The sequence below is a fragment of the Leptonychotes weddellii genome, chromosome 1 (assembly GCF_054177405.1).
Source record: "Leptonychotes weddellii isolate Sample4059 chromosome 1, ASM5417740v2, whole genome shotgun sequence".
Lineage (NCBI taxonomy): Eukaryota > Metazoa > Chordata > Mammalia > Carnivora > Phocidae > Leptonychotes > Leptonychotes weddellii.
In genome coordinates this window covers 18,338,373-18,356,945 of record NC_138369.1, presented here as the reverse complement: position 1 = coordinate 18,356,945, position 18,573 = coordinate 18,338,373, and the positions used below count along the sequence as shown (strand labels likewise).

Here is an 18,573-nt window from a genome sequence, read left to right as displayed (position 1 = left end):
ACACCGTAAATGTTTCTCACACTTTCCACTTGCAGGTAACGCTTTTCAAGAATTAAAATGCAATCAAATCTACTTCATACCCAAATTTAAACTTCTCTACTCATTTCCATTTTAACTGGGTGATTCAGAAGGTTGGCAGAGGGCTATGGGGGGTTGGTAAAACCTCCATCCACCCTGATTCTCTCCAGCCACAGCCCCCACCTGGAAATGCCTCCAGGTGGTGGGAATGAGGGGGCATGAAAAGTTTCTCTGCCAGCCCCCCCCAAACCTAGGTTCCAAACCCCAACCAAAATCACGAATGGGACACCTCCCCCAAAGACCCACCTGGATGTTCTGACACCGCTGTGCCCCCTGGCTTCATCCTCCTCTCCTCCGCATTAAGACGGCATCTGCATGAGCCTGGGCTTCCCCTCACAGCCCAGCGGAGGGGTGTGGGCACTTAAGTCAGAAAGCCCAGCTGTGAGCCCTGGCCCTGCCAATTCCTAGGCCTTGTAGGCTCATGTAAACAATTTAGCCACTCAGACAGAGCCTTTTCTCCTCACCTGTTCAATGAGGACTCCTCAGGTGTTTATGGTAAAGATTAAATGAGAATGGAAGGCTACTATGGATATGGAACCCCCCAGCTCAGGAGACATCAACCATGAGCTAGTAACAAAGGCAATGATCTCCATGCCTCCAGTTACTGTCAAAAGGCAGGGAATATGACCCACACTAGAACAAGGTAACAGAGGAACGGCTGGTGCTCTCCTGCCCTCCCACCAGCCAATGCCCTGACTCTTTCCATAAAATAATGTGGCTAAGTATGGCCAAATGATTCCTGCATGTTGGTACGCATGAAGAAAGAGAATAGTTTTCCAAAGTAAAACAGGAGAAGGAGTGATCAAAACTCTCTTTGGGAAGAGAAACCAAAAAAAAAAAAAAAAAATTCGAGGAGAGAATGAAAAGTCCACTGAATGTCCAGCATGCTATGAAGAGGCATTCTTTTGCCATCTAATGTCCTGGCTGTCCCAAGTGCCCCTGGTAGTCTCAGACCCTGCCCAGTCATAGGGGAAGCGCCTGGCTTCACGTCGGGAGTCACAGCTGTAACTGGAGGGTGTGGGAAGAGACAGACTGGGAGACAGGAGACTGGGCCTAGGTCCCCACTTGGTTCCTCTCTCACCAGGGGACGCTGGGCAAGTCAGCTGCCGTGTCTGAAAGGAACACATCCATCCGAAGGTCTCTAGGGCCCTTTCGAATCCCACCCTCAGCCGGTCTGTGATTCACGTCCAGCACCACTCCGGGTAAATGAGAACCAGCCCTCTAACCTACCTATGGCAGCCCCCCGTGGTTTTCCCCAGCTTCCTGGCTGGCCAAAGGAACATAGAGCAGCACCTTCTCTACCCTGACCACACTAGGTCCCCCCAACCTGTCCTTCTAGGAAAAGACCTCTTCACCGCCCACCTCTTACCAAATTCTTGCTGGGTGTCACTACTTCCTGGAATTCTAATTCAGAACTGTAGATGTTTTCATTTCATTTCCTCCTGATAAAACCTCCGAAAAGAGCTTTAGATTGATTCACTATTAATTTCTATTTCAACAATTCAGAATTTGTGAAAGCCCGAAGAGAAGTTCATTTTTGCATTATCATGAAAAAAGGACTAAAGGGGCTAATTATTGGCTGGTTTTGTACAATTTAAAAGCAGTCATTTAAATATAAACAGTCATTATGCTCCACTGTTATCTACTTACTGAAGAGCATTCAAGGATGTCTTTTTAAAAAACATATTGGTCACTTCCTCACTTCACATCAGAGTAAAATAATAAACCACATCTCTTCAAGCATGAGGGGTTTGGAGGGGTTCTCTGCACTAATTCATAGTATCCTTTTATATTCTGACTTGTTAGGACAGGAAGCAAATGTGTTTAATGGCCTCTATTTTATACATAATAAACACTCAAAAAAGTACTTTATGCATGATTTCACAATAGCTGTGTTAAACTGCTTTGCCAGCTTCCCAGCTTTACTTCTCTAGTAATTTATACAATCAAAAAGCAAAGCTCTCCTAGAACACAGAAGAGCCTTCCTTACGCCACAGTTCAATGTTGCGCGCTCACCCTTTAGAAACTACGAATCCAGAGACCATCTGCTGGCAGGGCGTTTCTGACTCTTTAACAAAAGCACAGCGACGACGGGGCTCGCCATGCCCGACAGTGTACTTTGTACAAGGACCCACGCTGCACATTCCTCCTTGGATTCGGTTCCTAAAAAGTGCTTCTCTGAATGAATGCAGCTGCTTCCCATTGTTGAGAGGAGAAAAGCCTTGTAAGTTAGGATGTGCCTCCTTTGGCCACCACTGCTGGAAATCCTAAAGGCCAAATCAGTGCCCAGGTGTTTGGCAATTCGTTAGCTTCCAGCCCCCGGGGCAGGTCTACTTTGTTTTGATTTCACATTGCCCCATCTCGCATCAACTTTCCTTTCCTAAGCCACCTCAGAGCTTTTGAAAGTAGGCGCGGTGGGGGGGACATAAACCCTCTCATAAATATAACAGCGAGATTTTACTATGTGTGAAGATAAATAATTAATAACCAAAGAACATGGGACAGTAGAAACATAGCAGGTTACATATTTTTCTTCCCCAACGGAAAGGAACATAAAGGCAGTATTCATCTCGAACTGTAGCAAGCAAACACTCCAAAACGAAGAATCCATTTTTGGGTAAAGAACTTACTTACCTATTAGCTGCCTAGAATGAATGTTTCGCTTGAAAGCACTACCGTACCAAACCTGTGGTAAAGTACTTACTCCGAAGCAAGGGGAAGAATAATAAGCTTTGGGGCCTTTCATCTGGATCTGTGGGTTGAAAGAGATTAGGAATCTAGTGCTCAGAGTCTGTGGACTTTCTGCTCTAACCAGAGGCTCAGGATGCCTACCAAACATCCAAGAGGAAGGCTGAACCCTACTCCCAAAATTTCCCTTCCCATAGCCGAAGCTAGAAAACACATGAGGTCACTCATCAGAATTAAATGACAGCAGATCTCAAGGAGATGTGGGGGTGGGAGTTTAAATCGATACAAGCTTAGTGGAGGGCAATGTGGCAGTAAGTAAGGAAATTAAAAATGCACTGTCCTCCCACCCAGAGAGCTGACTCCTGAGTACTTATCCCAGAGAAATGTTTCCTTGTGTGCACAAAGAAGAGCATACAAGGATACTCAATGCGGTACTGTTTGAAATAGCAAAACTTCAGGAACTAACCTAAATGCTCATCAGAAAGAGAACCAGTCAGCCATGGCACACTCATACAGGGAATATTTTATACCAACACGAAGTTGTTAGATCTCTACACAGATATGGTAAGATCTGTAAGATACGTTACGTGGGGAAAAACGAAGCTATTTAACACATGCGTTCTGTTCCCACTTGTGTAAGATTTAAAATCCCCAAACTGTATAGACACACACTTCAAAATGCACAGACACAGACACCATGAAAAGCAGTTCTGAAAGGATCACACCAAACTGAGGACTGATTAGAATGAGCTGGAGGGGTAAAAAGGGGCTGTCACCTGATATTGTTTTCATTGTCTGGAAGAATCCATTTGTGCAAACCTTGAATGATGACTGGTTGTAAGAATGCAAGATATGGAAAACAAAGAGGGTAGCTCTCTGACCCTATGTGGTGGGTTTTCCTGGGCACAGTGAGCCACAGCGGCTCAAGCTACACAAGTCAGGGACACAGGAACCTGGTGTGCCTTGCCAGAGCAAGTCTCAGTAAAATATCTGTTGAATAATGGTGCCTTGACTTCCTGCCTCATAAACAAGGGTCCGTACAGCTCTACAAAATTATCTGTGAGCACGTTGTGCTAGACTTCCGCATGTACATAGGAGGCAGGGAAAGGTGGGAGCTTTCCACCCAGCCTGCTTCAAGGCCCCCCCTCCTTCTCTGGGTCCACCTGCCAGGCTCATTTTCCCTGAGCAGCCTGCAGCCTGCCTTTCCTCCCTCAGGTTAGCCTCCCATTTCCCTCCAGGCTGCCCCTCAAGATCACTCATTCAATAATTTCAACAGATGTCCTGTGATTTCTAGAATTACCACTCAGCCAATAGGGAGAAGGATAAAAAATTGGCAGAAAGAATTGCTTGGGGGTTCATTTTCCCCAGACTGCGCAGTGTCTGGGGCCCTGCTTAGTTAAAATCACCAGAAGGCTTCATCCTTCAAGGTGTGTGTCAAAAACACCCATCCATCCATACACCCAACCACACTTCCCACCACACACACACACACACACACACACACACACACACGGGACTAGTCACCTCAGGCAGTGCCTCATTCAGCCCCATCTTCTGCTTTGCTCACTGTGTCCTCCTCCCCACCAAGCATGACCAGCTTTGCCGGTCCCTCCACACAGCCTTACCATCCACAAGCACCCCAACTGTAGGAACTCCAATCCCACTTGAATGAAAAAGGGAAGACACCTTCGGCCACTTTCCTGACTTTGATCACATGGGCAGAACAGGACTTGGGGGGCATATCCTGTGCTGTTGCTGGCGGAGAGCCCCCGGGGTCTGAGCACAGAAGGCAGAAGCAGGAAGGGTAACATCTATTCCTGGATGACCCGCCAATCTCCCAGCCCCATCCCCACCCCACTGCCAGGACAAGGACACCAACCAACATCCCTTCCCTTGGCACCACATCCAAGCAACAGGAACACCTCATGTGGTCCTTCCCCATAGCTCAAGCACTACACTTCCAGAGCCTCCACAATTTCTTTAGGGACCTTCTGAGGGGAGGAGCTATTGGGGGGGTCTGTTCTGGATCCCCAGCACCACCACCAGCATTTAATGAGACATAAGGATCTCCAGTGCTGAGCAAGTTGTCCCCTCTGATTCTGGAACTTCTCATATTCTGCAGACAGTTAAAAATTAAATTCTGATGAGAAAGGTCAAAAAAAAAAAAAAGAAAGAAAAGAAACTACCCACAAATCTGCCACAGGGGTTTCTTGTTTCTCACATAATCATTTTTAAAATACTGAGCTGAGGTTAAGGAAGGAATGCATCTCCCCACAGACCCTCCCCCAGATGGGCTAAAGGGGATGCACACTTCAGATGTTGTGAGGCAGACCCACGGTGGGCTGGCTAAACTCTGCCAGAGACACCCAAGGGCCAGGGTGCAGGATGGCATCCTGATACCCTCTTGTAAACCCCCTTTCCAGCTGTCTCTGATAGGATTTCTACCCCTTGGACTTCTCAGTTAGCTAAGTTAATAAATCACACAAACACACACACATACCCTTTTTTTTTTTTTTTTCAATTAAGCCAATTTGAGTTGTTTCTGCAACCCGTAACTCTACAAGGGCTGGCTAATACACTAACCATATCCAAATATCTGCACTCTAAGACCAGCTCATTTTTAAAGGGTCTGAGCAAGGAAGTCCCAGTATTCAAGGTATGACTATAAAACAATGAGATTTGCTTTTACAACAAACCAACAGAAAGACTGGGAACCCTTTTGAAATTCTTAAGGAACTTTAATAGTAGTAGATCTGAATTCTTTAAGAGCTGGCTTTGGTCTCTGAAAAACTGTCAATACCCGATCAAAGTCCATTCAGTAAAAGATGGAGCCCCGTAACTTGTTCTTTTTCAAAATGAGGTTAAGACTAGAAAAGACATGTGATTTTTTGTGCAGCGCATAAACTGGCTCACGTTTTATGAGTAGGAAACCAGCATTGGGTAAAGCCTTACTACACAAGTCTATCTACTCTGATCATCTTGCTGCCTTTCCTCCACCCATCCTTCCATGAACTGTGATGCTCACACTCACAAACAGCACACATACAACACCGAACACAGAAGCCAGCTTACGACGTCAGGATCTGAACACAGAAGCCAGCTTATGAGCTAGGGATTTGAAAAGTATCAGCAAGTACTTGTCTTTCTTCCTGCTTCAGATATAAAGAGTTAAATTTGCCAAGAAAGGCATGATCCTGAAATTAAAGGCAAACTCATTAACATCAGACAACAAAAGTCAGCCTCTCAGGCAAATATTAATCATTAGCCAATTGTTGAAAATTAACTACTGATCCATAAGGACATACCGTGAAGCCCTTGTACAGCCATCCATGTATTTATTCCCTTATTCCGCACCCATTTCCTGGTGCCTACTGTGCGCCAGGCACAGGGTTAGTTCCCAGCACTGGGAACTAGACTAATCAGACACCAGCCTCTGTCTCCAGGAACTCATACACTGGTTTCATCCGAAGTCACTCAGCTAACGAGCCAAAGACTCCAGAGCGCATGTGCAGAACCACCACCCACCAAACCACTCCCCGTAGCAGCTATAAAAAGAGGTGGAAAGGGGCAAATGAACATAAAGAAGAGAGTTTACCGTGCTTACAGGAGGGCAGAGGGAAAACCAGTACTTAAACTCAGGCAGGTGGGGTGGGAGGCAGGAGTGGATGAGGCTCAGGGGAGGCTGAGCTGAGGAAGCAGCACAGGAGCTGTGTCCTAGAACAGACAGAATCTAGTCGGACAGAAATACGAGCGCACAGTTCAAACAGAAAGACAACAGAGCAAAGACACAGTGTGCGGAAGGTACAGGACTAAAACCCACCTTATAGGCTAAGCCCAACGAACCAAGTTATGAAACCGTGTTTCAGTAAGTCCCCCTATGTGCAGAAACTGTGAGATGCTAAACTATAGGACCGCGCAGATCCAATGAGCTCACTTTGCAAGCCCAGGAAACACCTTGCATCGGGATCTCAGCCGTGGAAGAGAGAAGGCAAGCAGAGTACTCTGTCCCATAACATTCCTGGGCATTGTAAGGCACCTTACAATGGTCCCACTGCCAAGAGGCACTCACACCCCTCGGCGACTCTGAGCACAAAATGTGCTAGATGGCTCAGCTCTGATACCTGGCTCCCAGGGCTCCTTCAGCCAGAGGAGCTCGAGAAGCAGAGTCACAAGACCCGAAGCTTTTCAGGAACAAGCGCTTACAATGTCCCACCAGCTCCCAGCTAAAGACCTCCAAGGAGTCCACAGAGGGACCTGTCACCCAAGGAAATCCCGAATATAGCCCAGAGGAAAGAAGGGGTGAGGCTCTTCTCCTGGCAGTCACAGCAACAACATGTGTTTACTGAACTGCTACTTCGTACCCCCTGGTGATTCCAAAATGATTCACTAAGAATTGTATTCTGAAGATGCTTGGTAAGATCGAGATAAGACATGCATATGAGGAACTAAAACATAGGGTATTTTGTACGGGAAGGGTCATGAGAGAGGTTTGGATAAGAGCTTTCCTTTGGATCAGGGTGGGAAAAGCCCTCCTGGAAGAGACATAGTTTGAGACGGTTCCTGAATTCCTCCAAGGGCCGGAGTGGAAGAGACGCTACAGGCAGAGAAGAGGCTAGAAGGTGGGCAAGAACACAGAAGGAGTGTTTAGGAACTATGGGTGGGCAAATGGGGGGGGAGGCACTGCTGGGAAGGAGGGACTCAGAAAGCTCAGACAGCCCAGGAGGACCTGGCCACACCACAGAGGTGTGGATGGGGAGGAAGATGCGAGGGGTTCTGTAGAGGCAAAATGTCAACGGGCTAAAGGAAAAAAAAAAGGCTGCAACAACAGATGAGGAAGGGGGCTGGAAAGGCATCAAAGACTCCATAAAAGCTCCTGCTGAATCAAAGGAGGATTTCTTGAGCCCCTGGTAGAAGCAACTGTGCCTGATAAAGGGGTAGAGAGGCCTGGGCCACAGGCCTCGCCCTCTGGGGCTGGTGTCATTTGCAGACATTAGGAGAGGTCCGAACTGGCAGATGAACACCCCAGTGTGGGATGGCTCTAATTTCAGGCGACTGAGCACTACAGAGAGCGGCACTCAGCCTGGGGCTGGGGAGTACCAGGAGCAGGCAGGACAGACAACTTCAACCGCATCCGTCCACCTCTGAGACACTGAAGTCTGGGAAGCCAAACAGAGCATTCTTCAACACAGCGAAGCACAGGATTGTAAGCAGCCCCCCTTTGATGCTCTGGAAAGCAGAGCTCCCCGCTGCTCCCCACCCTGGGCTAAGAAGAAATTAAATAAATGATATACACTTGCAATAAGTGGAACTGAGGAGCTAGTGTTATAGACTGAGCCAAGAAGGGTCTCACTGTGGGAACTCAGTCGTACCGTTTCCATGGCTTCAACCTCCACTAGTCCCTGCAAGTCCACAAATGAAACTGCATAGAAATTTGAGACTGTTTATATTTAAAAAAAAAAAAAAAAAAAAAACCTAACCCTGGGAAAACTTGCTGCCCCCAAGGTAGTCTCCAGATTCCCAAAGCTGGCTCAGTTACAAGCAACCCAGACCAAACATACATTGGCCCGATGGGGATGGCCACCTTTCTTACCCGATAGAACTAATCGTGTCACTACAAACGACCTGTAAGAGGCAGACACAGCTTGGCAACAAAGCAGCCTCTAAGGGTTCAACATACACACATTTCCCACAGAGCTATGGAGCAAAGAAAACCACCAGCTCCCTGACACGTGCAGCTTTGCAACCCATATCGGTCTCTGCCCCTCGATTTGCCATTCATGTTAACTGAAAGGTATTTACTACAGATGAAAAATAAGCTTCGTTCGGCCGCCTCTAAACCAATCCCCAAAATAGAGCAATCACTTTGGTACAAAATGGGTCAAATGTATTAAAAAAAAACCCGGCTCCCTGGCGGGAGCACTGACATGCCATGGGACCTTGCAAAGAGTCAGGGGGAAATCCACAAAGATCTTCCCTTCCCACAGTGGGAAAGGAAATATTTAGAGTCAAGCAGAGAATAAACTCCTCTGGCCACGTGACCATCCAAGTGAAACAAGACAGAAACTCAAATGCTATGAGTTTCAGAACAGTAAGAGGTCAAAGGAGTGTATGTTGGTTTTTAGAAAGGCCTGCCAAACGAATACACTGCCTCCCTCCCCCCCACTGTTTAAGAATTGTTAAGAAAGCATCCGCTAGGGAGGGATTGCAAGGGAGAAGAGAGATTTATCCATTTCCTATGTTTTATTCCCTTACTCATTAGCTGAGAAATCCAAACGGTCTGACGGCAGATATCAGTGCCCTGAATTTCCCTGGGAAAAATCAGAATATTAATTGGCTTACACACGCAGCTACATTAATTATTCCATTGATCTGAATTAATCTGCCTTTCTGAAAGGTATTTATTTTCTAAGTTTGTTTAATCATGTTCTCTTGAGCTACAAAAAGCAACAAACTGGGTCACCATCCACATTGTTAAATTTGGTAACAAGGCTAACACCATCTGTGGCCTAGACTCTGATGATCCATCCCCATTGATGGGGGCTTTTTGCCACTTCCGCTCTTCCTTTAAAATGATCATCTAATATCACGTGTCTACGACCAAATCAGAAGCTGTTTAAAATATCCCAAAGCACACAAATCACCTCTAGCATAGTATAAATCCACACTAATGGCAAACGTGCATATGTGTATCCAACTCCTGTTGAGTTATATTTTCAGTAGCAATACCCAAAACCTTTTTACATTCTCTAGAAATCAGACTATAAAAGCCCAAATATGAACAGACATCATGTCCTATCTGACATATGCCACAACATTTTACACAATATGTAACATTTCACGTTACACATGAAATCCGGTATATAAACCATTGAGGCTAAAATCACAAGAGCATAATTTCAGGATCTTCAGAACCCAGCAGAGCCCCCCACACACAAACACCAGTTCTGCCTTCACACCACTCACTTAGTTACAGCCACCCTACTCAAATACAGCTTCAACATGGGAAACCAGAACCAAATGAATCCAGCTAAAAGAGAAGAGAGCAAAACAAGAGAGAGAAAGAGCTCCCTGTTACCCAGCACTGGCCCCCTGCTCCACCTGCCTTTCTGCACAGCCTCCCCCAAGGAGGATGCTGCGCTCCAGAAAAATCCTGACATGGATTCTGAATCATCAAGAAAAGATTACAGAATGTCAGAGGTAAACACGATCCCAGTGATCTTCTCATCCAGCTCCCTTGACAAGTGGGTGAATGGCAACGCAGGAAGGATTTGGGAAATGCCCCCCAAAACACAGCTAGTCGTCCCAGCTCGATGGGACAAGCTCCTAGTCCCAACTCTGGTGCTCTTTCGGGCTCTTTTTCTTTTTTCTTTCTTTTTTTTTAAACTATATCAACCTTTCCCAAAGGAAGTTTCATGAAACACTGGTTCCGTGATGTGTTCTGCCAAAAAACTGTTTGAAGAATCCATGACCAATTACTTTTAGGGACTAGCTGAGTTAAACAAAATGAAACTGGTTTTTTAACTACAGACCTTCCCGGAGCTCTTACTGAGCTAATGTGCACTATAAATCTTTAAGAGGGCAGTGAAGTATGTGGAAGTATCCCAATTTATTTAACCCTAGAATCATTTTATCTTGGGATAAAATGGATCTTCATAGGATACTCCTAGTGGAATACTACACTATAATCTCCAAATTATGTTCCATGTAGATCTATTCATTCTGTTGTATTCTGATGCTCTAAAAATGAATAGTTCATGTACAAAATGTATGATAATTCTCTACTTACCAGAGAAATTGACCAAACAAAATACCCACCACTCCTAAATAAACACTGATTTAAAAAAAAAACAAACAGCTAATATTATCCAGAAAAGAATGGTAGATAGCAAAAGCCTATGTGGAGAGAAAAGTTATTTTAAAATCTGCTACAAACCTCTTCCATAAAAAAGTGCCACATCTATTTATGCAAGATTCATGACTTTAAACGCTTTCATTCAGTATAAATTTGAGAATACAGGTCAGAGGAAAAAACAAAAACAAAAACAAAAACAAACCCACTGTTGCAAAGCTCCAGGAAACATCACATGCATAGCTGTAAACTTCCACCACCCAGAGAGCCAGCTGCCAGTTTAAGTAGAGAGGGAAATGATAACCACACATCAGGACGAGCAGGAACTCTAAGGACACTTACCAAGTTATGATTTGTTGAATTAGAATCATCTTCAGGGAATGGGATGTAAATAGCTAAGGCCACACAATTGGCAAAAATAGCCAATAATATAAATATGTCAAATGGTCTGAAAAACGTTGTTAAGGCATATATGTCTTATGCAAACATAAACCATCTCTCTCATCACACTCTCAATCACCACTCTTAAATCATTTTAGAAATGAAAATTATGCACACGAGTCCTTTCTCAACCAACTGTTATGACCACGATGTCTCCGGCAAATGTAATCGTCCATGGTCATCTGGCAGATCTTCCTATCGAATGACTTTTCCATGTCCTTTCCTTCTCTTGCAAGGATCATGTTACGCTCATTCTTTGCTGTGCATTTTATATTGAAACCTAAACATGCATCCGATGAGGGCACCCTATGAACCATGTTTCTGCTTCTTAAAGTTTTAAAAGCGACAAAGACCTGAGAACACTACATTCCTGGCTGTTGTAGACACAAAGAGAAGTCCTCATGAGACAAATCTCTTCCACAAATCCTTGCCTCCATGTGTTAAAGCCATTTTCTCGGGGGCTATTCTTGGCTGGGTCAGTCTCCTGTCTGGACCGGGGCAGGCCAAGGCACCAGAACGTTCTACATTCTACCTGTGACTGTCTCGTGGCATGTTCCAATACCTCCAACACTGTAACAAGCAAGCCAGGCTCCAGCTCCCCCTCTGCTTCCTTTACTAATCAATGCCTATCACTGTTTCGGATTACAGCTGGACTGGAGCTCCGTTTCTAATGAGCTGTTACTGCATTCAATTTATAAACAAATTAAATAAAAAGCCATAAGAAATCAGCACCAGACACTTTGAAAGTACAATTGAACAATTCTAAATCTCGGGGGTCTGTCTGGAAGAAATCACTTTGAAATCAGCTTGCAACAGATACTTGCTTCAACATTCTGGTGTTATTAAGAGACATTGTCAAAACTGGCAATGCAAAATTTGACTTCTGCCAGAATGACTGTTTTTCTTCTTTTGGCTTTCAGGCTTTCTGAATGCAAGGTTTCTGAGCACCAACATAATCTGCAACTTGGTGGGGGAAGAGGGTGGCTTGATTTTATAAGTGTTTCTGCCATAACCTCACTCACAAAAGGCAAAGCCACTGGTTTAACTAAACATCTCCAAGTACTAAAGCTTTGAGGATGTGAACAGACCCTTCTCCATCCATCCTGATATTCTTCTGGGAAATCCAAAAGTGCTGAAGGAAACAAAGGCCCCCTACCTCTCTTGGGATACCCTGAGTCTTATGAAAAATCAGCCCCTTCAAAAGTGTTTTGATACTCACTGAAAAAAGGACACGAATGACATTCTTCTCTTACTAATTTTGATGGGTTTATTTTTTAAAGCCAATTAGCTTTCATTCATATTTATTCTTTTAACTCATCCAGTATTACAAAATCTCTTATCCAAGGATCCAACCTTAAGACAGTTCCCCTTCAGAAGACTTCAGGATCCTCTTTTCGTTTTTCTTTTTTGCTGTTCCTACTGAAATTTTAAAAACCAGTTGCCCCAGTGTTAACCTACATAGAAACACACTGTGGTCTCTCCCGTCGTCCCCCACCCCCATACCACCATTCTTCCTTTTTAGTTCCCAGTACCTAAATGATAGACCAGCAAATCCGAGAAATACCAGTGCTGTTTAGGAAAGCCAAAGACTTTTTTTTTCTTTATGGTGGTCCGGTTTCAGTTGCCAGGTGTTGGTGGGTAACCATCTCACTGCCACAAGATATTTACAAGTCATGCAGAACAGAGCAATAAATAGAGGGGCCTGCTCCCCAAAATTCCTTCTGATAAGGCCAGCACTCCTCATTCCCCCAAGATGCAGGACGGTCTTGCCTTGTCTGGGTGTACAAACCAGCGAGGATCTCACTCTCCCAGTGTGGACTGGGCCTGGCACAGCTGGCTTTCGGAGAATTTCTATAACCTGCTCCCTGAACTAGAAGGGAACTGTCACTGGGAAAGACAAACAGATCATATGTTGTTTAAAGATCTGTTCTACAGACTGTCCCATTTGTAGGCAGCCACATCCCCTAGTTCCTGTACACATGTGTCTGGCCATGCGGGAAAGGGAGTCAGCAGCATGATCCCGGAATTCACTCCGCACACATAAATTGTGATAGGCAAATTAGTATGCACGAAGAGAAACAGCGGCAGGCCTCCCACCTCACTCCACATGGAATGAATGGCCCCAGAGAGGTCTCTGCTTACCCGGAGTGGTGTCAAGCCAACCTCAGGAGGAGGAGATCTTTCTGGCCAGGTGCAAAAATGCTTCCGACTCCAGCGATACCACCAAGGCACGCACTATGCACCCAGCGGCCTCCGGGCTGATCCTAGCGTTCATTCTCAGACTAGGAGAGAACTTACACAGAAAACGTATCCACGCACCCCCAGCCATGTGAGAGACACTGTAACTCCCTCCAGAGGGGAGACACCTGTTCTAAAAAGGAGAAGCACATGAAAACCTCTCAAACCCTACCCTTGCATTTGGCTGCCCTCTCCAAAACCTTTCTAGGCAAAGTTAGCTCATTTTAACTTGTGTCCGTGAGCACAGAAAACAGCCAGCTACAGCAGAAGGCCTGCAAAGAGCCGCCTCGCTAGGCACTCAGGCTATAAGGGAACTTATGGTTCCACCTTCCAGCTGGTGGCCAATATCCTCCCTCGTGAGCCCCTTCACCCTGGGTGTGGTGGGGGAAGCCCAACATTCATACTCCTTCCTATGCTCAGGAGCTACTCTAAGGCTCCTGTCAGTCCCAAATACACTTCTGGGAAAAGGAAATGCTTTGTTTTACCCAGACCAATGAATCATCTGACTAATTAGAAAGCCATTTGTTCAGAAAGGAGGCCTCAGTCAACCTTTTCTAAAGGGTGGCAGCAATTGGAGACTGGCCTCCAGATTTGGGGAAGGGGGTGAGCAGGCCGAGCACCCTAGTTTTCCAAGATCTGGGACGTAACAACCATCCTAGGGCATTTGGAGTTCAGTTTTAAAAATACAAAGGAGACACCCAGAAATGTAACTCCAGTCCAAGGACACAGACAGAATGTTTTATAAGGGCAGCAACTGCAAATTCCCCCGCTGACAGACTGCTCTCTAACTCACAAGGGCTCACGAAGGAGAGGCGCACACAAGCCTCTCCCTCCACACGCTCCCTCACGCTCACGTTTCAAATGCTTTTTTGGAACATGTCAAAAGGAAATTCCAGGAAGTCATAGCATTGATGAGCAAATTGCTCCCTCCCTACGAAGCAAGTGTTCATATTTGTAGCTACCTGAACAATCAGAATCAGCAAATGTCAGAGCTAGAAGCAACCTCAGCAGTAGTTGGGAGTTTCAGAAACAAATTCTAAACATCGGAATGGGAAGATGTCACTAAAAGTCAAAAATGTATTTATTTCTAGCGAAGTCTCATACGGTCTTTTTGTCTTCAATCAGCATACCTCATTTGCAATAGGTTCGATGCATATCACAGCCCCAAAAGCAATAGTGGGTTTAAACTAACCATTTAGTGCCAAATGACCAAAGGTCAGTTCCCTACTTAACTACCACTTTGAAGTCTCAGGCTGTCACCCCCTCCCTCCATCATCACCACACACACACACACACACACACACACACACACACACACACACGGCTAAATACACCCATAGAGCAAGCCCTCTGCACCCTGAGGAGATAGGAAGGTATATACAATGAAACCCTTTACATAGAGCTTTTCTGTTGCTCACATTCCAGACTGCTACGACTTTGTAAGTGCCATTTCAGAAAGCAGATCCTTTTAAAGAACAGATGGTAAAAGAGAAAATGAGAAAGACTTCCCCCCCAAAAAAAGGATACTTCCATTCCACTATACTAATGCAGGCTCTTCGGATGGGGTTATTGAGTGACAAACAGAAAAGGGCGCGGGCAGGTCGGCTGTTGGACGAGTTACCCTGTTTTTTGCTCTTGGCGTATTGCTGACGTTTTCTTTGGGAGAGAGATCCCACAGGTGGGGGTGCGGAGGTGCTCATAGTTTGGGCAGCCTTGGCCTGTCTGGCAGCATCGATTGCAGCTTGCCAAGACAGGACAGTTTGCTTGGAGCTATTCGGCTGAGAAGTTGGTCCTTCACCAGAAAGAGGGAGTCTGGTGCCTCTTGCATAGTTTGCCTCTGGGAAGAAGGAGAAAAGGAAAAATGAACAAACGAATAAACAATGAGAATCCAATGTCGGAAAAAAAGTAAAGGTGTCTCCCATCAATAACGGGGGGAGGGTATGGTTCCCATGTTTCCATTTTGAACCTCATGTCCTATTTTTCAGAAGCAGGACTGTGGTCAGCCAGAGCAAGAAGTCCACGTGCTGGGCCCTGAGGGCCACAGGACCACCGGCGCAATGGGGTGAGCGCCTCTCTACATCCACGTCTCCACAAGGACTCCGCTAGTGCCTTTCTTCAAACTGAGGCCATCCACATTTATTCCACCTATTCTGACTTTTAAAACCCATGGATCTCTAATGAGTTAACAGATAGGCACAATAGCTTTTCTCCAAAATAACTACCACGATCACCACCGGAGAAAAAAAAAAAAAAAAGGCAGTGCCAATAACTCAATAGTCTTAATCATTTTCAGGATGTCACTCCAACATCTTTGTACAGCCACAAATGCATTTTTTTCGGCATAGGAAAAAAAAAATCCTCCACTGGCACCAGGGCAATACCAAAAGCCCCATAACAAATATCCAGATTATGCACTGACACTTCCTGCAAATGAAAATTCATGATGCTTGGGACTCATTTCCTCCACAGGCTTCCGAAAACAGAAAACATCTTTAGGGCTTTTTTGCATTTTAAATTGCAGCCGCAGCAGCCAAGCCAGCATGCAGAGAAACCGTCAAGGCAGACAGCCTGCACCCCTACACCTAGGAAAGACAGGATGGATTATGCCAGGGGCCCTCAGGGTCCACGCAGGAGTCACCTAAGTGCAGGCTGGCATCTAAGTACAGGGCAGAACCCCCAGGGGGCTCCATGTGCAAAGCCCCTTCTGACTTTGGGTCAGGCCACCACCCAAGCAGGTCTCCCAGGCACTTGCCTACCTTGAGTCACAACCTCCTTATTGAGACAGAAGTCAAAGTAAGAGTGGTGGCAAAGGTAGAGAGATGGCATTTGCAAAACCAATTCTCGCTAAGAGCAAGAGAGAATCCAAGCAAGCACAGGTCGGCCTGCCCAGCAACTTGAGAAGGGGGCCACGGGGTGGGGGGAGAGGGGGCTCAGGCAGCAGCCGTCCCAAGCTGGGGACCGAGCTGGGGAGGAATCGTGCAGAGCCTTCCCTTGGGAAGCGCTCTCGCGGGAAGGCTGTGAGCCCACTGAGGTTGGGGGGCGGGGGGGTGGAGCGCCCCCGGCCTCCAAGGAGGAGGTAGGAGGGCTGACCAGAAGCTATTCCAGCCTCCGTCTCGACCCAGCCCGGCCGGCGTGGTGGCTGCACGTGGTGCCCAGGCCGGGCTGGGGAGAGGAGCCCCACAGCGGCAGCGACTCCCCGGGCATTGCTAGGTTACCGACGTGTGCACAGCGGCGCTGGGAGCGGGAATACGCTCCACCCGACCCCCTGGCCGCGATTCCGAGACCCGGCCTCCCTCTCCAGGGGCGGGGTGTGCTTCACCCACCGTCGCGAAGAGGGAAACCGGGCAATCCTAGAATTTTCCGGATGCCACTGGAGACCAGGGGGCGGGGAAGGAGGGGAAGGCGAGAAGAGGCTGGAAAGGGGGCTCAGGCTGAGGACTAACAGCCATCCCCCCCTCCATCGCTCGGGAGCGTTGGAGGAAAGTTGAGCCCGAGGACACTGAACCCGCATCACCTCGGCTCGCCGCCCCTCCGGCGGCACAGTACTCCAAGGACTCCACGGCCGCCCCCACCCCACAAATGCAGAATTAACTCTGACATTCAAGGCCTGAAGGGGAGAACGGAGTGGCTGTCACGCATCTCCCCTTTCTATGTAGATGGCACCGAGCTAGAAGCATCCTCTCCAACCCCCTCAACCCACCCAGTGCATCAGAGACGGGAGGGGGTGGGAAGGAAGAGGGGGTGGGAAGAGGAGGACCATGACAAGGATGAGATTTGGCAGCGGGTGCCCAGGCTCTGGCTGCTCACCGTTCGCGTGGTCCGCTTGCTGCTGCCGTTGATGGTGCATGTTTTTCATCATCATCATCATCATCATCCACGAACATTTATTGAGCGCCTACTGTGTGCAGGGCACGGTGCTGGGCGTTGGGGCGGGGAAGGAACGGGTAAGGGGGTTACCGATAGGTAGGAGCCGCGGTCCCTGCCCTTATTGTCGCTTCAGCAGGGGGTGGGGAGGGACGGGGACAGATAGCAGAAAATAAGAATAATTTGTAAAAACCGCTCGCCACCCACGCTCCCTCTTTTTCAAAAATGGAGCAAAATAAACTTTTTTTTAAAAAATAAGATCAGATGTATATATTATCTTAATAATATATACATGTAATTTTTTGCTGCAAAGGAGAATTGGCTTGGTCCCCTCCTCTAGCGGAGGGACGCCGCGGAGATGCCGGCCCGGCCGCCGGGGCCGCTCGGAGCGCCCCCCATGCCCGCCCACCCGCCGCGGTGCCCGGTGCCCGCCGCCGCCGCCGCCGCCCGCGCCGCCGCTGGCTCGGGACCGCGGGCGCCCCGAGCTCACATCCGGGGACGGAGGCGCTCGCTCGCTCGCTCGCTCGCTCCGCGCCCGCCGCGCCGCGCCGCACGCCGGCTTCGCCCTGGCGACGCTGCGCGCCCGCCGCCGCCGTCCCCTCCCTCCCCCCCGCCCGCCGAGCCTCCCACGGGCCGCGCCGCGCCCCAGAGGCCGGGCCCGGCCCGGGGCTGGCCCCGCTCGGCCCGCGCGCCCGAGGTGGCCGCCGCGTGGGACTCGGGGTACCGCCACCCCGCCTGGCTCGGAGGACCCGCGGGCGCCAAAGGGTTAAGCGCGCTCCGGCCGCCGGCTGCCGCTTAACCCCCTGCGCGCCGCAGCGAGCTCCCGGCTCTCGCCCGACTGAGGCGGGCGGGGCCTGCGGAGCCCGCGGACGCGGGGTGCGGATTAACCGCTCCTCCCCTCCGTTTCGGCGGGGCGGGGGGGGGATGGGGAGCGGGAGAGTACGACGCTTCGGCTCCAGCGCTGCCCTCAGCGCTCCGCGTCCTTCTCCTCCGCACACCTGGAGGAGGCCCCGCCCCCTGGGAGCACAGGTGCAAGCGGGCGGTCGTCTCCGCGTGGAGGGGCTCTGTCAGGCTCCCTCCGAGCTCTGCGGCCCGGCAGACTGCCCCCGCCTTTCCTCTGGCTTTTTGTGGTTGCGGGGGGATGGGGGAGCCCTGCTCTCTCGAGAGCATTCACTGTCCCAGGTAACGGCACCTTGGGATCTAACCGGGTTTCCAGAGTGTCCCCCACTAACCCGTGCCGGGTCTGGCGCTGCTGCGGGCTCAAAGATTCGGGGAGTGAGGGGGGGACTTTCTCTCTCTCTCCCTCCCCCCCACCACGTGTGTTTGCAGGCAGGTACAAGGAAGTAAAGGCCAAGGTCTTTCAAACAGCGTGTGTTGCTTAAAGGAATAGGTAGCGCGCTAAAACTGCTGACTCC

The 18,573-nt window shown here is 48.4% G+C and overlaps 1 protein-coding gene across 1 annotated transcript in view; it reads right to left on the bottom strand.

The window, feature by feature from the left end:
- The window catches only part of CACNA1D (calcium voltage-gated channel subunit alpha1 D), a 291,430-nt gene extending 273,889 nt beyond the window's left edge, over positions 1-17,541 (bottom strand). The window contains exons 1-3 of the mRNA XM_081805721.1: positions 17,102-17,541; positions 14,822-15,131; positions 10,958-11,063 (exon numbers count right to left, since the gene is read on the bottom strand). Of these exons, the coding sequence (XP_081661847.1) occupies positions 10,958-11,063; positions 14,822-15,131; positions 17,102-17,168 (483 nt within the window). The 5' untranslated portion in view covers positions 17,169-17,541. The remainder of the gene's footprint in view (positions 1-10,957; positions 11,064-14,821; positions 15,132-17,101) is intronic.
- Positions 17,542-18,573: the final 1,032 nt, after the last annotated feature.